Here is a 19536-nt window from a genome sequence, read left to right as displayed (position 1 = left end):
TGGACAGTCCCCTGATATTAGAGAGCACAGCCGCAGGCGAGCAGAGCAATGTTTGCAGGATTGTCTGCAAACATTGTGCAGATTATCCAGGGCATATGGGTGCCATTCAGCATTTCATGTTACAAAGCTGAACGGCTGTTTTTTTTTTTTTTTTTTTTTTCAGAGGACCTGGTGTGAGTAGAGAGATGGTCCACTGAATTGCAATTTCCCTATCATTAGGAGTTTGAAACTTTTATCTACAGGGGGTCACTCCAGTGTGAGGTGCCTTTGAGCCCATTTTTGTAACCGTACAAAGCTTTTTGGCATTTTGTCAACACTAAAAAATAAGGAACTTTGGGTGTTTCATTGGTCCATTTCTAGCTCTAGGTGATTTTATGGTCCCTGCTCACATATGGGACTCACGGAAATCAACGGGATCCAGTGGGCAGGGCTATTGTAGAGTGTATCACTGATTGGTTACTCACTTGACGTGACGTGAGAGCAGGTAGACACAATGTTTAAATTCATATTTGAAGTAGAAACATTTTGTTGTTAACCGGCGAATGGTTGAAGAACCCAAATGAAAAAAAAAAAAAAAACATGCCACCATGGAGCAACCCCCACTGACATTTGGTGAAAGGATGAGATTCAACTGGAGCTTGAGAAAATGAGAAGAAATGTGAAGGAGATATAACTACATTTGAGGGAACTGGGCTACAAGCATGATCCTGACCAATTTCGAAAATTAAATTAAATTAAATTAAGTAGTGTACATTTTAAATACTTGTAATCGCAGGTTATGATTAATTGGCTCGCTTTGTTAAACCTGCTTTGCCGGTTACAAACGATAACCAGAACCAGATGGAGCATCAGTTCATGTTTTCTCCCAGCTGGGCTAGTTCTTCCACTGGACACTTTTTTAGCTGTTAGGCAAGCCTCTCTTAAGTTGCTGTCAATTAAGATGGTGCTGCTGGCTTTGACTGTTGCTAAGAGAGTGAGAGATTTGTGTGATGATTCAGCCGGATGCGTTCTGTCCTCCTCCCCATGAAGGGGCGAAGGAGGAGAGTTTGCGCTGCTTGTGCTCCATGCGTGCGTTGGCATGTTATGTGAAATGCATGTGGAGGCACACACAGCAGTTGTTTGCGTGCTGTGGAGACAATGTGGCTGGCAATCTATTGGGTCTAAGTAGCAGTTTGCCCGTTGGCTCTACAATGACATATTGCAAGGCTATGTGTTAGCAGGCAGGGACCCCACCACGGCCATGCTGTATCACATACTGTCTCACATATAAGCCTGCACCGTATATGTGATACGGCATATTGTCGATGTGTCAGTGTCATAGCAGCAGATGATTTCATCAGGCTGTGCTCCTCAGCCAGTAGAGCACCATTAGAGGGTGAAACCTCTGAAATAGAGACTTACATAAGTAATTTGGGTTCTGTGTTTGCAAGTGGTGCCTTCTTACAAGTCAACTTGCTGCTCCATGAGTTGCTGAAGACTTTGTGGATGGGGAGTGCGGGTGCTCCAGCCTTTTATATGTAGATTGAGCAGGTGGAGATTTGGAGATTTGCAAGTGCAAAATCTAAATTGCACCGTGTTGCTCGATCATTACCGTCACACCCCCTACCGCATCTCTCCTCCCTCTTTAGTGCAATCGAGTTCACTATGAGTCACCAAAATACCAAATGGGTGCAGGTGAGAAATAAACCTCTGTGCATCCAGTGAAAATGCCACTTCGCATTGAATTATAGCTTTTTCAAGACCACGCAAAACAGTCATTACGCCATTACAGTGTTTTATGAGAGAAAAAAAAAATTCTAAATATGATCAAAGTAATGCATTAACTTAATAGCCTGTCTTTATCCCAGCTGCTTCTGAAAAGAGATTGCTCTGCTGCAGACGCTTTGAGTTTTTGGTTCTAGAGTAGCTTTGTTGAATTGCACACACAGTGCTGTAATGGCAATCTACACTGCTCGTCTCCCACACAAGTAGAGGGTGAGAAATAGGTGAGACTGACTCACTGACATAAATTTCTGTGCGTGTATATATGTATGTGTGTGTGTGTGTGTGTGTGTTTACATTTGAATGCAGTGTGTGTGAGAGAGAGATGCTGTGCCTGTGTATGTGTGCATGCATGTGGGTGAGTGTGGGAAGAGAGAGACAGGGAGAGAGTGAGAGTTAGGCTGTGAGAGAGAGAGAGAGAGAGAGAGAGAGAGAGAGAGAGAGAGAGAGAGAGAGAGAATGAGAGAATGAGTGAGTCATGTAACTTTATAAGGGCTCTGTCTCTAGAGGAGGTTCGTTCAAGCCCCTCAAAACACCAGCTACATCAGTATAGCCACGAAATCCGTGAAGTCCTTAAGAACACAGCCCTGTTATGCACATTTCCATGTCTCGTCCTTATATTATGCTGAAAGTTAAAAAGAAACAAACAATGATTGTGTGTAACCTCAGATTTAATTGTGTTTGCATTGCAGAGGAGGTTATGCTGGCAGAGGAGAATAAGAATTCAGGGAGATCACCTTTAGATGGTAAGTGCAAACATGTAGCATTCATAATTATTTGCAGTTATTTTGGTTTATTTACAGACAAATATTGCACACCCTTCCATTTGCAAATAAAGCACACACACACACACACACACACACACACACACACGCACACAAAATCTAATCTAAGACTAAGCTATCAAGAAATGCAACCGTAGACACTGGAATTTGACTTCTTAACAAATAAATTCAACAAATTAAATTGTAGGTTTTGCTCTTTCTAGTTATGTGACTTTAGGTGTAAATAGGAAGGAGTTTGCATACGTTATCGTTGTACTTTGCGTCAGAATGGAATAAAAAACCTCCACTGTAGCTTTCACTGCACATACCACATGACTACATAGAGTTAATTTGCTTTGATAAGTGTGGGCATTTGTTTTGCTAGTGATAAAGGCATAACATGCACTTTTACGGGCATAAGGCCTAATATCTGTTAACAAGACTTTTTTTAAAACTTGCCAGATGGGACACATTTCTGTGCATAATTCAGTGCAAGGGAGCAACTTTTGTGTATTGATAGCCTTTTACAATTCACTGATAATGTTTTTAACAGTAGTACAATAAGCGCAAGCTGATGTGTCACATTTTTAGTGCTAAAGAGAGCCACCAGTAAGAAAACCGGTGCGCGCAGAGGCGGCCCAGGAGAAGACAAGTACGCTGACATGTCGACTGCAAGTAAGGAACATCTCCGTTTCAGTCTGTTCTGTTACTCACTGCCTTCATAGCAAGCCTCTTCCTCCACTCTTTCTGTTACTTGCCCACTGGGTCTTTATTTAACATTTTATATTTATTTCATCTCCTTGTTCCTGTCTCCTTTTTACATCTCCAGTTCCTCCACCTCTACCTCTGTTACATCTCAGCCTCCCCCGGTCTCTCTCCTCTAACTCTTCCCTCTCCCTCAGGCATGTCTCGGTCGAGGGTGAACTTCCGCAGTGGCCGACGCGGCCCCGCTGCCTACCTACGGCGTAAAGAGCGCATGTTACGTATCTCCATCCGCCGCATGGTGAAGACGGACACCTTCTACTGGACCGTGCTCAGTCTGGTGGCTCTCAACACCATCTGTGTAGCTGTTGTCCACCACAACCAGCCCGACTGGATGTCCATCTTCCTCTGTGGGTTTTAGTTTTGAGCTTCTCCTTAGAAAAGCAATAGGTGATCAGTGTTTATATCAGCTGTCAAATGAGAGTGAGACATTATTGTCAGTGGTGAAGAGAACTTCAGCGTCCCAATCAAACAGTAGCACTGATATTTTGCTGATATTTTATTTAAGAAAATGTAACGATGTAAAAATTGGCTCAGTAAAGGTAAAGGTAGCTCATAATGTTTACTCTGAATAAAAGTTAGAGGATTGTTAGATACAGTCTTTTTGATACAGTTCAAAAAGGTTGAGTTCAAAGTAAATTTGTTTAAATGAAAATTAATTAAATGGCCAAAGTCAAGCTAGATTACACTTCCTTTCTTTCCTGACTTATGGTCAGCAATTGCAACAGTCTGCAATTGGCCAATTTATGGTTGTCCAGTCTCTTTTATTTATGAAAAGCCTATAAAAATGTGTACTCCGATATGATATAAAATGTACTGAGAAAACCTATGTAAAATTATTAACAAAAATGCATCAAAGCCAATTAATTACAGTAATATGAGTAAATATAATTACCTCTGTCCTTGATCATTGTATATTTCATCATTTGAAGTAATCTGTTACCATGTAAAGTTCTTTATTTCACTCTGATTAAGGAAACGTATTTGTCCTGGGGGGAAATTTTGTTGTGCTGTCTGTAGATTTTATAACAGTGTCTGACAAATGTATTGTATTGGCATATAGCCTCCCTTTTACATTGATTAGACTGCCTTTGTTGTTCTCTCCTCTCCAGACTATGCAGAGTTTGTTTTCCTGGGGCTGTTTTTGGCTGAGATGTTCCTGAAAATGTATGGTCTGGGTTTCCGACTCTACTTCCATTCATCTTTCAACTGCTTTGACTGTGGGGTGAGTTCATTGATCTCTTAGTTTGACTCTGTATCAGACCAGATATGTGAAGTGTGATAAAAACAAATTCTATCTTACATCACAAAATTCAGAATGGAGTTACCGATGCAAAATGGGGACGATTCTTAATGACTGATTGATTCCTGAGTTTGATTCTTGGTCCAATTAACACTGCTGTACTGTATATGCATACATTTCTGAGGTGTTGCTGTTTGTATGGCCCTGATATCCTGCACAGGTCATAATTGGCAGCATCTTTGAGGTGGTGTGGGGCTTCTTTCGGCCTGGCATGTCCTTTGGCATCAGCGTACTGAGGGCGCTCAGACTTCTGAGGATCTTCAAGATCACCAAGTAAGTGGGACACCAGACTATTCTCAGCTTTCAACTGAATTAGGCCTGGGCTTCATCTTCCAATATAGTATTTTTTCCAGGCAGGGCTCTCTTGAAAAATACACGCTGATTAAATGCAATAGAAAAATAGTATGTAATTTCTCTCTGCCAGATACTGGGCATCTCTCAGGAACCTGGTTGTGTCCCTGATGAGCTCCATGAAGTCCATCATCAGCCTGCTTTTTCTTCTCTTTCTTTTCATTGTGGTGTTTGCCCTGCTGGGTATGCAGCTGTTTGGAGGCAGGTGAGTAAAGCTCTCATGATGTCGGCCCGGTTTCTGGTCGGCCCATTTGCTTCCTACCTGCTCTGCTCTCTGATTTGTGATCATTTGCATAGTATATTTCAAACTGTAAGCCTGAATGTGTGCCATCATTTTGAGATGTATGTTATACAGTGAAACTGAACAACAATTTCCTCAATGGTTTCTTTGATGGAGAGGGTAGGAAATGACATGTCCGGATGGAAATAGCTCCACAACCTCCTCCTCTTTCTTCCTCCTCCTCCTCTTCCCTGGTCATATCTGCCCCTGCTCTCCCTCTGCTTTCCCTCTAGGTTCATCTTTGAAGATTACACTCCCACCAACTTTGACACGTTTCCAGCTGCCATCATGACAGTGTTTCAGGTTTGGCTCCCACAGACCCCCTCACTCTGCCTTCTCTCCATGACACATTGCACCCTGGGATATTTCTCACCCCAGGCGCAGATTAAACAACTCTGCTCACTCTCTCTCCGCCCCCTGCCTCTGCTATCATCCCACACATCCATGCACACATGCGCACATGAATATCAGACAAGTGAAGCATGAGCAAAATCTGTATCAGATCTACTAGAAAACCTTTCAGCATTATGAAAAAAAAAATCATCAGTGTAGTAATTGTTTGCTTTAATATTATCAGCCAACTGTTTTTGACAGTACATATGACAATGATATTTTAGATGCTCATTATGTTTCTGCCTTGTGATGTACTGTCATGTCATTTTCTTGTCAAATCAAATGTAAGCAATGTTGCTAATGACAACTGATGACGCTGTGTGCATTTTCCTGCAGATTTTGACTGGTGAGGACTGGAATGAGGTGATGTACAACGGGATTCGCTCCCAGGGCGGCGTGCAATATGGCATGTGGTCATCAATCTACTTCATCGTGCTCACCCTGTTTGGAAACTGTATCCTGAGAAAGCTTTGTCAGATAGCTTTGATATAAACTGTACAGCTGCATCCAGTATGCCCATACACCTGTAAGGCGGCATGCAATAAACCTGTAATTGTTATAAAGTGATGCCATTACACTTCAAGTGTGTGGAGTGAGGGTGGAAGCACAGCACAAAATAGTTTTATTGGACTAAATTAGCAGCAAACAGGCTGTCCAAATGAAATGATCAAGACTGGGCTGCTCTTTTAAAGAAACTCCATTAAAACTGATGGCATGTGGGTTGTTTCATGCTGATCTTCACTTTGCACTTTGCAAAAGGTGAGACTGATTCGCCGACTCAAATATTGTGTGTGCATTCTTTCCGTATTCTTTATTCCTGATTCTTTATTTTGATCCTCATTCGTTTCCAGAAATCATCACTAATCTTCCTGGGGTCCACCCAAAAACAGCAAATCTCTCAAAATGCATTCATATAAAGGGAGAAGGGAATACCAATCTTGGGTGGCTTCCTGTTGCTGTATTTGTTCTTAACCACTTTGTTAAAAGACACACTGCTGAATGTCTTCTTGGCCATCGCTGTGGATAATCTGGCCAACGCACAGGAACTGACAAAGGTTTGCACTTGTTTTACCTTTATTTTAGTAGTTTACTGATAAAACAACCAAAGTGGTGTCCTTCTTTGTTCCATCAAAGTCATTTGCATCTATATTATTTCATGGACAGTGCTCCTTTGGGTTTTGGATATTCAGTAACCGTATAATCATTCTCTCCTTGTCAGGATGAAGAGGAGGAAGAGGAGTTCTTCAACCAGAGATACGCCAGAGGCAGAGACGAGTAAGTTATCCATTAACAAAATTACCATTTTAGGGTGGAATACCTAAAACATTCAAATCTCTTAAGTAATTCTTAGTGTCACTCCAGTGTACGGTAATTGCCCAAATCAGCTCTGTCATTTAGCAAATTGCATCAATTAATTTAAATTGGGCTGAAAAGCATGTAGTGACTGTTCAAACAGCCTTGTCGTTTTGCGATGTGTTCAACTCATGGGTCGAACTAAGACATACTTAAGATTTGGATGCTGTGAGAAAACTGGCAGTCGTCCTCACTTTGATCATCATGTGACTTTTGTCAGTGGAGAGGAGCTCAATAAGAAATCAGTGGGGACCAGCCTATTAGTTCAATATTTGCACAATATTAGCAGGTACTTAGCTGATTGTGGACACTCTGAGAACCAGTTGTAGGTGTAACTGGTGAATGCTACATAAATATGTTCCTCAGTTCCTTCAGTTGCATGGTGAATGCAAAGTTACAACGGCATGTTAAAGTTTAAGAATGTGGTTTGTATGTGCCTGATTAAAATGCATGACCCTCTGCAGATTGTGTCAGCAGCATTTGGGAAAAAAAATTGATGTGACTGTGTTCACCAATAATTGGTAGGATATAGAAAAACTATATTGGTAGCTTCTTGTCTCCCTCAGAGAAATAATTCCTGACTGAATTTCCTGTTCTTTAAAACGGATCAATAGACCTTTTCATCTGGTCTAATGATCCAGTAAAGGGGGAGGGTGGAGTTGAAGGGAGGGGGTATTTTTGAGAGATTGTCGGGAACAGTTGGAAGTCTTAATGTGTCACTCTCTACTGGGAGGAGGCACACTTTAGAGTGTGTCAGATTTTGGCCAAGATTCTCTGCCTATGAGTTCATTGTCACGGTGACGGGCTGTGCGAGACAGTGTTGCTCTGTGGCAGAAAATACTAAGCGACAATCTGGCAATATTGATCCAGTGGTTAGAGTGACCGTCCCATAAGGTAATGGGATCGATTCCTGCAACAGCCAGTGATGAAATGCACTTGAGCAAGATGCTGAACCCCTAGCTGCTGCAGGGACCAAAAAAAAAAAAAAAAAGTCTGACCCTCAGCTCTGAACTCCTTTGGTTAAATGTGTTCACGTGTCTCAGAGGGATATGCAAAGAAACACATTCCCAGTTACACTATGTGTGCGATGGTGAATCAATGCTCTCAACTCCTTTCTCTCCACAAAGCCCGAGAAAAGGCATATTTTTACCCACAAAGTGAGTTAACTGCCCAAACTGTGTACCATTGACTGTCTCAGTGTATCATTTATATGTTACATATTTGAATGTTGGTCTTGTACGTGTCAAAGCAATCAAGATGGCATTTTTGATGTGTATTAGTGTAATGCTGGTCCCATCATGTTGTCTTTGTTATTCTATGCCTGTTATGTGGCACTGACCAAAATGTTGTGTGCATGATAAGCTGTTAGCATCCAAATCAATATCCACCTAAATTATGAAAATACATTCTCAGGACAAAAATGGACATAAAGTGATTGTTGCCTTGGATGAAAACATTATACAATATTCATTCTCAACCTCTTTGATTTAGGGCTTAAGAGTGAATACATACATATATCTGTGGTAACTGGTATTTGGATACCTTTCGTTTACATTATATGCTAGCTTTGGACATATTTTGGACTGTGTCACAGCAATTGTTCTGTGTATGTTGGAAAACACTAATGTCTTGTTTTCAAATAATCACTCATTGATTACATGGACAACAAAAGAATCTGACTACCAGTAAGTAAAGTTGTATGCATCTCTGTCACTCAGAATTTCTCCCTTGAGTTTTCCCTTGATTACTCAATTATAGAGATTGTTTTCTAGACATCACACTATTTCTGTACTTTAATCCTGCACTTTCCCCTTTTGTTGTGTGGTTTTTGTTTGGTTTTCTGTCCTTAATTCCCAGGTATTTTAATTTTTTTGAATTTTTAGACACCATTGTATTCTTTAGCACAAAATATTCAACATTTGTATTTTGCATATATTTTCCATTGGAATCTATTTGTCTTAATAATCAACTAACATTATCAATTCACAGAAAATTGCCGATTCTCGCAATTTTCATGTTCATACGTTTTATATGAGTAGTATGTTATAAGGATAATGTTTGTTGTCACCATTCCTCAAAATTTGGGCCCATTACTGCCCCGTAGTGATGCCAGGTATGCTGTGCCCCTCAGGGGGAGAAGACGACCATATCTATACAGGAAACGTGCCATCCACCGAGGCCGACCTAACTTCCCAGAGGAGCCAGAGAGCGCAGGAGGGGGCGCCGACGAGCAGCCTCTCAATGGCTCCAGCGCCTTCGCCAACCGTCGAGAGAGGAGGAGGAAGGTTAACATGTCAGTGTGGGAGCAGAGGGCCAACCAGCTACGCAAGCGGCGCCAGATGGCAAGCCGAGAGGAGTTGTTCAGCAGTCCCACGGAGGACACCATCGAAACTCCCACCAGTGCCCATCACGACCCCGCCCTGTCCCTCGAGACCAGCCCAGCACATCTGCCAGAGTCCCCCATGTCTGTGGGCATGCCCCTGCCAGAACCTCCGATGTCCATTGCCATCCCCATGCCTGAACCTCCGGATGCTGAACCCTTATCTCTGCTGAACCTGAATGAGGACAGAGCGGGAGGGGCTAACCACAAGCCCGCCAGTGGGGGCAGGCACAGGGTGGCCCGTAAGTTCAGGTCCACCGCAGGGCCGGAAGAAGGGGCGCGGCACAGGCGACACCGTCACCGCGAGGCTCGTGTTGAGGCCAAGAGCCTCGACTGTGCACAGTCACCGCATGAGGCGGCAAGAGCCAGACGATCACTCAGCCAGGAGAGAAAGACACTCGATGAGAGGGAGGAGAAGGACGAAAAGGAGGAGAGAGAGAAAGCAGAGGCAGACGGAGGGTCGGTCCAAGATGACTGTGGAGCCTGCATTGTCAACCCATATGCAGAGGTCGGAGATGATCATAGAAGGTAGGCCTCATGTATTTTTTTTTTTTTTTTTTTTTTTTTTTAATTTCCAGATAATAGTTATGATGCCCAACAGTCTCTTTTAAGCACTAAATTATTTGTACAACCCTTTTCCTTTTGTATAATTGTCTGATAAGTGTCCATAATTAACTGTTAAACTTTGGACATTTTATCTGTGAGAGGATCGCACCTCTTAATCCTTCTCTGCAGTTTAATTTAAGGAAGTAACACCTCTAACTCTGGTCTCTTGAACACAAAATCTTTCTTCTGAACAGATTTCCATGTTATCAGAAGTACATTGTGCTTTGCTTGCTTTACCAGTTGTTCCAGTGACCACTTTGTAACAGATATCAGATAAAAAGTGGTTGTAGGTGCTACGTTTTCAAGATATATCACGTCATACTGACACTTGAGTTTGTAAAATGAAATCTAAGTAAATGATAATGTGCAGGTAGCTGCAAAATGAACCCTGACAGGATGATAAGGACCCTGACATGGACAATAAATGTAAACAAATGACTTGAATGTACACGATTCCCTCAAAAAAGACCGTCACCTTGAAATTTGTTAGACTTGAGTGTCCTAACCTACACATTGCATCACCAGTGTGTTACGTGGTTAACAATCTGTGGTCAAATCACAATCAGTAGTCATCAATAAGGCTATGGATGCTAACCTAATTATGGATTAAATGGCCAGCATGAACAACTCAAATCATAGCTATCATTAATGGTACCTAGCTAATTGTCATAGCTCAATTAATCTTAATTAAGATTGTTTTAATTAACCAGTGTTAATTAGGATTACTTGAGTTGTGTCAGTTGGCTTGGTAACATTAGGTATCAAACATCAGTTTAAACAGGAAAGACTAATCTGAATGAACAAAATGAGACTTTGCTGAATAAAACAAAACATTTATTGAACATGAAGATTGACTGAACATGATTTTCCTGCAGATGGTTGATGCCATGATTTCCCGCCATGTGAAGCTCTGTGGAGCCTTTACACAGGTGGTGGTGGGGCGGATGCATGACCGGACCAGAATGAAATGACAGCACAAACATACAATGAATGTGTAATGTAAGACAAATAGATGAGTGTGAACCACAGATTCTGATTGGTTGGTTGAGCTGATTGGTTGGAAGATACCATAGAAGAGGGTGCTTTAAAAGGAGGAGTAAAAATATGAATGAACCTGTGGAATAAAATGAAGCTGAGTCTGATAGGATACAAAAAGCCTGCAGAAATCGGGGGCAGCTTCTGATAGGCTAGTGTGGACGGAGGCAAAAGGATCCGTGAGCTGAGGATAATCTCCCTGATTGAATTTATGTTAAAACACATTTAAGTACGCTTTAATTTTAATTAACAGTGGTTGGTGTTTCACTCACAAGTTGAAAATGTCTGATGAACATTAATGCCAACTTTTATCATTAACTTACAGCAGTATCAAATTGTCCTTGATATGTTCGAACAGCAGTGTTTTGATGGGGACAGCTGGTAGAACAAAGGATTATGGGAGCAGCTAAAATCCACTATTGATCTGACTGGAGTCCTGTTCTTTTTCCCATTTCAGGGTCAGTGTGCCTGGTGGGGACATTCCTGAGCCTCCCCAGTGTGACCAGTCTCTGCTGGACTGTTCCTGGACCGAGCAGGGTGAGGGCGGGCAGGCTGACCAGTACGAGCCTTTGTGCCACAACATCCCAGTGGAGACCGCCGTAGAGGCCACAGAGTTCAACGTGGGGGTCATCGACTCGGAGAGCCGCCCAGCCTCTCTGAACCGTGGCAAGTCGAAGCAGGAGGGAAGCGTGGTCATTGAAATGTCCGCACAACCGCTGCTGGAGCTCACTCCCATGACAGGTACGCGGCCTGGGCTCATGGGAACCCGGTGACCACTTTCCACTGCGTTCGCTCTCATTTCCTTCACTGCTGCATTGTGCGGCGTGATTCAGTGTCAATATCACTCTGCATTGCTGAGTGTGGGTGTTCCTGACATCTGATAGAGTGTCACACTTCTAGTCTTTCCTGATGAATTAATTATGGCGATGATTCACATGGTTCTTTATTTGTAATTTCCATCCAAGTGGAGCTAAAACAGTTTTTTTTCCCTCTTCTCACACCTCTGTCTGGGCATTAGTGAACAGCAAAGAGTTGGAGGCTTTCCAGTCTGAGCTGAGAGAGAAAGACGAGGAGACAGAGGAGGAGGAGGTGCCCGTTCCTCCCAAACCAGTCGCTCCAGACAGCATGTTCATCTTCAAGGCCTCCAATCCGTAAGACATCCAAAAAAAGTTTGACTCACATATCAGATGAATTGTATTGTTCTTCACTTTGTGTTTACTTGTCAAATGCTTCGCCTTGAAAAAGGATTCGCCCCGTTGTGCTCTTGGTGTGTGTTTGAATACACCGCAGCCACCGAGCTCGGTCAACAGTTTTCATCTTTGCTCTTATTGATCCACAGTATTCGAAAGATCTGCCACTATGTGGTTACTCTGCGCTATTTTGAGATGACAATCCTCCTCGTGATCGTGGCCAGCAGTATTGCACTGGCTGCTGAGGACCCTGTGTGTACCAGTTCAGACAGAAACAAGGTGAGATTAAAATATATCTCTGTTTCTTCAATTTCAGTCAGGATGTGAAGTCAGATGTACATGGAAATGATTACATTAGGACTGGGTAATACACACAAAATCAAATATCATGATATCTTTGATCAAATACCGTGATATTGATATTAATGGTTTCATAAGATATGTGGGTATGATGAGGCAAATAACAGAACAGTTAGGACAGTCTTATAAAATTGCTGTCACTTTACTGTAACTCAGCCTTTAAAACAAGGAAAAGACAAGACTTATGCCATATCATATTACAATATCCCAAATCCCAGTTTATATAAGTTCTAGGTGTACCTTAAGGTTTGAGAAACAGGCTAACCAGAGGGTTACAGGTTCATTTCCTCAAACAGCACCTGAGTGTGCGTGTACCTGTGTTGTACTCAGGTGCTGCTGAGGAAAAGAGCACACCACATAGATAAAAGTGTTGTTTTATTTATTGTGTGTTTTGAATCACACAGGTCCTGCGGTATTTTGATTATGTCTTCACTGGAGTGTTCACCTTTGAAATGATCATTAAGGTGGGAGACAAAAATACATTTTCTTTGCTTTGACAACACCTTAAAAACGTCACCATTTCAGTTGGATTCATTTAGTGAGGCTTTGTTCCCAGCGTGTATTTAATGTGTGCTCGTGCTTGTCTGCACTATACGTCTGTGTGTGGGTGTGTGTTTGTCCTCCAGATGATAGACCAGGGTCTCATTCTACACGATGGCTCCTATTTCCGAGACCTGTGGAACATCCTGGACTTCATTGTGGTGGTGGGAGCTCTGATCGCCTTTGCTCTGACGTGAGTCACAATATAGTGCTGCCTGGTGATGACTAATAACTGAGTCACTGCAGCAAATCATCTTTGAGCATACAGCATGTTATAAACGACCTTCCCTCAAAGACATTGTTTTGCAGCTTCAAGCAAATGCAGTCTCTTTCATTGAGAAAGGGGCAACTCAGACTCCAAATGTGGAGTGAGGCATGGTCCTGTGGAAAATGTAACCCAGGTTCAGCTGTGTATCACAGCCTTACATAAGCAGAAAGGACGGATTTTTACCTGATTTATTTGGGTTTATTAAGCTGTTCGAGGCATGGATAGACTATGGCTCACTGGTTTCTAGAAAGCTTTTGAAATCTCTAGGTTCACCTTGTTGTCTTTCCCAGCAGGAGCGTGACAATAACTTGTTGACCTTTTTGTGCCTTTGCCTTCTCTTGCACTGTAGAAGACTGTGTGTTAATTTCTCTGTTGTGTATATAGCTGTGATCCTCTGAGCTTTGCTCACAGTGTATCTCTCTTTATGCCTCAATTTCTCTGTTGTTCCTGTGGATTTTATCACTGTTGGGGCTACCAGGAATGTGATGGGGTAAATCAGACATTTCACTCACACTTCAACCATAAGCCTCTCATTTATTTCTTTGCTTTCGACATTTCTTATTCCCCCTTGTTTTATTCAATGTGATATTGCTTTTTCGTTAATTTTTGTATGTCCTCTAATTGCTAATCCTTTACTGGGATTCAAATACTCTCAAGGCCTCATACTGTTTTTTTTTTTTTTAAGTCGTGTGTTTTTTTTAAGTGTACTTAAACGGGTGTTGTGCTTTTACGTTTTTTTTCCCACTGATTTCAAAAGCGTCCATGCATGTGTCCTTGTGTGTCAGTTTGCAAGCGCACACTTGTTCCTAAATGTCGTGCATCGATGTTGACAGGAATAACAAAGGCCGAGACATCAAGACAATAAAGTCCCTCAGAGTTTTGAGGGTCCTACGGCCTCTTAAAACCATCAAGAGACTTCCTAAACTGAAGGTACCATGAATACCCACAATCTATCCAACATCGTTATTCTGTGTGATTTCGCCGATCTGTCACAGACTCCTCTCTTCCTTCTCTGCAGGCTGTTTTTGACTGTGTGGTCACGTCTCTGAAGAACGTCTTCAACATCCTCATTGTATACCAGCTCTTCATGTTCATATTCGCTGTCATCGCGGTACAACTCTTTAAGGGGAAGTTCTTCTATTGCACCGACGGCTCCAAGAATACGGAGAAAGAATGCCAGTGAGTAGTTATCTGTGCTGCTCCTACAATCCATGTTGGCAGTGATTTGGATACACATATATTCAAAATATACATGAAGATGCTCTCTTATTTACAGCTTTACTTAAAACTCAAATTGCATGTTAATATCGCCTCATTAGTGTCACCTCATTAAAGCCGCTGGTGAACTGAATGAAACAATTACCTGTGGGCTACTCTGTTCCCTGCAGAGGTTACTACATTGACTACAGCAGAGACAAAAAGGAGGTGAAGAGGAGGGAGTGGAGGAGACACGAGTTCCACTATGACAACGTCTGCTGGGCCCTGCTTACACTTTTCACCGTCTCCACTGGAGAGGGATGGCCTCAGTGAGTGCACTTTTAGTCCAAAGCGACATCACACTTTGTTGTTATAGTGGCAGAAGGAGATTTAACTGTCGTTACTGAGAAATCACGTGATATGATGTCATTAAAGCTGCACACTCCCTAGACATACATTTCTTTGACCTCAGTGATTAATTAATCCAGATAAACTTAAACTTGAATATATTTGGCAGTAGTGGTGGAGACTGAGATGAAAATCTTTTTGCAGTGGGTTCCACTGTTCTCTGGGCGGAGCACACAGACGTTTGTACTTTGCTCTTAAAGTCTCAAAGAGACAACTTTTTGATGATGTTTTACTGATCTAATTAGTTGATTTTCGAATTGAAACAGGATTTTGGGGGCGGGACATAATTTTTTAAAAAAGTAAAGCAGTTTGGACATTAATGAGCACAGAAAGTGCATGAGCTGTCAGAAATTGCAAATTCTTCCAAGTTAAGTCCAGTGACTGGGATGCAGTAATGGTGTCTCAGGGAAAGGAAGTGTGTTTTTTGTTATGAACACCAAAAAAATGATCATTTTCTAATCATTTTATGTACTTCTACGGCATTAAAATTGCACCATTTTCCAGAAATTAAAAGTTATGGGATTTTCTTTAAACAAAAAAAGAAAAAAATATAGGAAATACTAATTTTGGGCATACACTATATGGACAAAAGTACTGGGACACGTACACACTACACCTACAGGGGCTTTTATGACATCCCATTCAAAATCCATAGGCATTAATATGGAGTTTGTCTCCCCTTTGCAGCTACAACAGCTTCTACTCTTTCTACTCTTGTTGGAAGGATTTCTTTACGTGGTCTGCCACTTGGTGGCTGAGTTGCCGTGGTTCCCAAACTCTTCCACTTTGCAATAATACGACTTACAGTTGATCATGGGATATCTAGGAGGGAAAAAAATGTCTTGAACTGACTGGTTGCAACGGTGGCATCCTGTTACATTACTATTACAGTACCTCGCTCGAATTCAGTGAGCTCTTTAGAACGAGCCATTCTTTCACAAATGTTTGTAAAGGCAGACTGCACGGCTAGCTACTGGATTTTATATACCTGTGGCAGTGAGACTGAATTAAACACCTGATTCAGTGATTAAGAGGTGTGTCCCAATACTTTTGTCCATGTAGTGTATGTTTTCAAATAGGTGTACACTGTTCCATGGAAAAAAACCTAAAAAGGTTAAAAACTAATTTGTCATTTAGTTGTAACTGTAAGCTGTTGTTCATTATGTCCTTCACATTGAGCAGACCATACCTGACATCTGACATTTGTTTGGGCAAAAAGGGCAAATCTGCAGGGTTTTGATTAGTTGGAGCAGAATTATCTGCTTTTCTGCAGCTTCACTTTGTGGTGTAACCTAACAGGTGTATTTTCACATATATTCTTGCTTTGTGTAGATATAATAGCTACCATATAAATGGCTAGACATTACCATCTTTACTTGAATAATATCACACTCTTATTGCCAGAATCTCTTTCCTACTCCATGCTTCCTCTCATGTCCTGTCTCCTTCTCTCCTGCCAGGGTCCTCCAGCACTCTACTGATGTTACGGAGGAGAACATGGGTCCCAGCAGAGGGAACCGCATGGAAATGTCCGTTTTCTACGTCGTCTACTTTGTGGTCTTCCCTTTCTTCTTCGTCAACATCTTTGTGGCTCTTATCATCATCACCTTCCAGGAGCAGGGTGACAAGATGATTCAGGAGTGCAGTCTGGAGAAGAACGAGGTGTGGAGCAGTGAAGCGTACACACGAAAACACACACTCAAACACACACTCAAACACACACTCAAACACACACAGATACGTGCACACCTTTTCATGCAAACTGCATAGGACGAAAGCTATGGCTCGGGTTTCATTGCAAACTTATGCATCTTAACTTCAGAACTTTTTTACACTGTTTTCACTCACAATGACACACTTATCTCTGGTAGCTCAGCTGTGAATTTATGTTTCATTAATTCTGTCTTCATCAGAGGGCTTGCATTGACTTTGCCATGAGCGCCAAGCCCATGACCCGCTACATGCCCCAGAACAGACAAACCTTCCAGTACAGACTTTGGCACTTTGTTGCGTCGCCCTCTTTTGAGTACACTGTGCTGGTCATGATTGCCCTCAACACCGTGGTTCTCATGATGAAGGTAAAGTACAACTCACAGCATGTTTCATTAAAATGCTAATCAAACGCTGAATACTTTTGTAGTAGCCTCAACCACACAATATTCCCATGTGGCCTTTTTGAGGCAATGGAAGATCAAAGCAAAAAGAAAAAAAAATGGGTGGAAAACTGCTGAGAGAATTGCAAGGAATAAATGTATTAAATAGTGTTTTCATATGTTAATGATGGAAAAGATGTGTGGCAACCTAAGTGGAGTTTATTATTCTAAGTGAGAATTTCTCACAAAGGAGAAATAGTCACCTTGAAAATACTCAACAGCCTTTTATAGTATATAACGAGATATATGTGGTATGCCCCTGGATATATATGCATGTGTGAATTTTGAGCATTTTTTGTGGTTGTTTGTTTGCTTGTCTCTTGCTTAGTTTCCGTTCAGTATAATGAAAACGAATTGTACCATGCACAAAGGAACATGGTAATGCTGAATATATTTTACTCTGAAATTAGGCTGAAAAAAAAAAAAAAAAGAATTGATCAATATTCAATTTAGAGATAGCATTTCAGATTGACCGTGCAGCCCTCTCTGTGGTTTCCTTTCAGTACCACTCAGCCCCGGCAGCCTATGATACAGTGCTAAAGCATCTTAACACAGCTTTCACAGTCCTCTTCTCGATGGAGTGCATACTCAAGATCATGGCTTTTGGATTTGTGGTGAGTATCAAACTGATAAAACAAACCGCATAAGGCTTAGGGGCAATTTGGACCAAAATCCGCCTCCCTTAAAGGTGCATTTTTCCATGAAGGGTACAGTATAGTGCTTTCTCTTTCTCTTCCCCCCAGAACTACTTTCGAGATACTTGGAATATTTTTGATTTCATCACTGTACTTGGCAGCATCACTGAGATAATTGTGGATTTACAGGTAAGCCACTGCCAAGGCTTTTTTGCTACATCACTATCGTTTTTCACAGGGCTGTGACCTAAAATAGCCAGCTCAGTTTTTTTCCCTCCAAGTTTCTTCATGTGTTACATCCCTGCCTCCGGACACAACTTAAGTCATGTTGTGATGAATCCCACCATCTGTGTTTTATAGTCTGTCTCTCCCTTCTGTCTGTCACTCTCTCTTCTCTCTCTCTCTCTCTCTCTTCTGATTTGTGTGTCTATCCCAGTCGGTGAACACCATCAACATGAGTTTCCTGAAGCTTTTCCGAGCCGCCAGATTGATCAAGCTGCTGAGGCAGGGTTACACCATTCGTATTTTACTGTGGACGTTTGTACAATCCTTCAAGGTCAGATATCTCTTAGCCTGCTTCCTTGTCATACCATTTTCAATCTCTCACAGATAGATGATGTCTTTTCAGAAAATAAGACATTTTTTTTTCCTTTTTGACAAGTAGTAATCCACTCTCTCCTTCCCAACAGGCTCTTCCTTATGTCTGTCTTCTTATCGCAATGCTTTTCTTCATATATGCTATTATTGGAATGCAGGTATGTTATAACTGATAATGATATTAAGCTCTCTTGCATAATATCAGAGAAATCAGATTTGGGTTCATTAGTTCAATCTCGCTGAAAGCAACCCACTTTCTGCAGGTGTTTGGAAACATCAAGCTGAATGATGAGAGTCACATCAACCAGCACAACAATTTTAAGACCTTTTTCAGTGCTCTGATGCTGCTGTTCAGGTGGGCAATCAAAGCCTGTTGGAAAATATAAAACACATTATGCTACGTGGGCATATATTTAAATTAAAGGTGCGCTGTGCAAAAAGTGGGGGATGTGGAGATCATTAAGACTCAGCTGGCCGAAAATGTGGAATAAGCAGGTAATTTCAAGAGAGAAAAATTCAGTGCACATCCACCTTCGGTGCTGGTGCAGGACAAAAATCAACAATGTAAATGTAAAGTACCGCACAACAGCGTGCTGCTCCAGCATTTTTGAAGACAACATTTCGACCTTGGTTGGTCTTCCTCAGATGTGTTGATTACAACAGACCACATTCACATAGTGGCCATTTTCCTCTGATATCACACTGAGGGAGGGAAGCTCAAGTGCTGCAATCAGGCAATCAATCAATCAGAATCTGACAAAACATTCTTATTTCGCAGCTTTCTGATTGATCAGCAACAGAAAAAAAATAATGGATTATAAAAAATGATTGGGACATTTTTCAAGATAAAACAACATATTGGCTCATGCTTGTATGATATCATAGCAAATTGTGGGGCAAGCCAAGCTATGGCATGCCATCAGGGACAGTTTCTAGCCTATTACCAACTCATGTCCAGCCTGCAAAAAGACTGAATGCATTTCAATGTTACAGCGATTCCCCCATTGCCCATCAAATTATATGCTCATTCCACATTTTTTGTCTCTTGTGTCTAAACAGTCCTCACTTAAATCAACCCTAAACAGTTTTGCACAGTGCACCCTTGGCACTGTTATTATGGTAATTGTTTTTTTTTTTTTTTTTTTAAAGATTATCTTAATTTGATTGGCATATCAAGTAGCCGTCTTTGTGTCATTTTTA

General features: G+C 41.6%; 1 protein-coding gene across 1 annotated transcript in view; it reads left to right on the top strand.

Annotated features, from left to right (window-relative positions):
- Window positions 1-19536, top strand: part of cacna1eb (calcium channel, voltage-dependent, R type, alpha 1E subunit b) — a 47898-nt gene that overhangs the window by 21553 nt on the left and 6809 nt on the right. Inside the window, exons 10-36 of the mRNA XM_030074226.1 lie at window positions 2454-2507; window positions 3117-3200; window positions 3428-3637; window positions 4400-4512; window positions 4751-4863; window positions 5015-5146; window positions 5455-5524; window positions 5951-6068; window positions 6602-6669; window positions 6834-6889; window positions 9099-9875; window positions 11446-11729; window positions 12007-12139; window positions 12328-12457; window positions 12943-13002; window positions 13165-13271; window positions 13825-13836; window positions 14180-14276; window positions 14365-14525; window positions 14735-14872; window positions 16412-16613; window positions 16865-17029; window positions 17608-17718; window positions 17848-17928; window positions 18176-18295; window positions 18429-18494; window positions 18600-18691. Coding sequence (XP_029930086.1) covers window positions 2454-2507; window positions 3117-3200; window positions 3428-3637; window positions 4400-4512; window positions 4751-4863; window positions 5015-5146; window positions 5455-5524; window positions 5951-6068; window positions 6602-6669; window positions 6834-6889; window positions 9099-9875; window positions 11446-11729; window positions 12007-12139; window positions 12328-12457; window positions 12943-13002; window positions 13165-13271; window positions 13825-13836; window positions 14180-14276; window positions 14365-14525; window positions 14735-14872; window positions 16412-16613; window positions 16865-17029; window positions 17608-17718; window positions 17848-17928; window positions 18176-18295; window positions 18429-18494; window positions 18600-18691 — 3754 coding nt within the window. The remainder of the gene's footprint in view (window positions 1-2453; window positions 2508-3116; window positions 3201-3427; window positions 3638-4399; window positions 4513-4750; window positions 4864-5014; window positions 5147-5454; window positions 5525-5950; window positions 6069-6601; window positions 6670-6833; window positions 6890-9098; window positions 9876-11445; window positions 11730-12006; window positions 12140-12327; window positions 12458-12942; window positions 13003-13164; window positions 13272-13824; window positions 13837-14179; window positions 14277-14364; window positions 14526-14734; window positions 14873-16411; window positions 16614-16864; window positions 17030-17607; window positions 17719-17847; window positions 17929-18175; window positions 18296-18428; window positions 18495-18599; window positions 18692-19536) is intronic.

The sequence above is a fragment of the Myripristis murdjan genome, chromosome 17, assembly GCF_902150065.1.
Source record: "Myripristis murdjan chromosome 17, fMyrMur1.1, whole genome shotgun sequence".
Lineage (NCBI taxonomy): Eukaryota > Metazoa > Chordata > Actinopteri > Holocentriformes > Holocentridae > Myripristis > Myripristis murdjan.
This window is presented reverse-complemented; position numbering and strand designations above follow the sequence as displayed.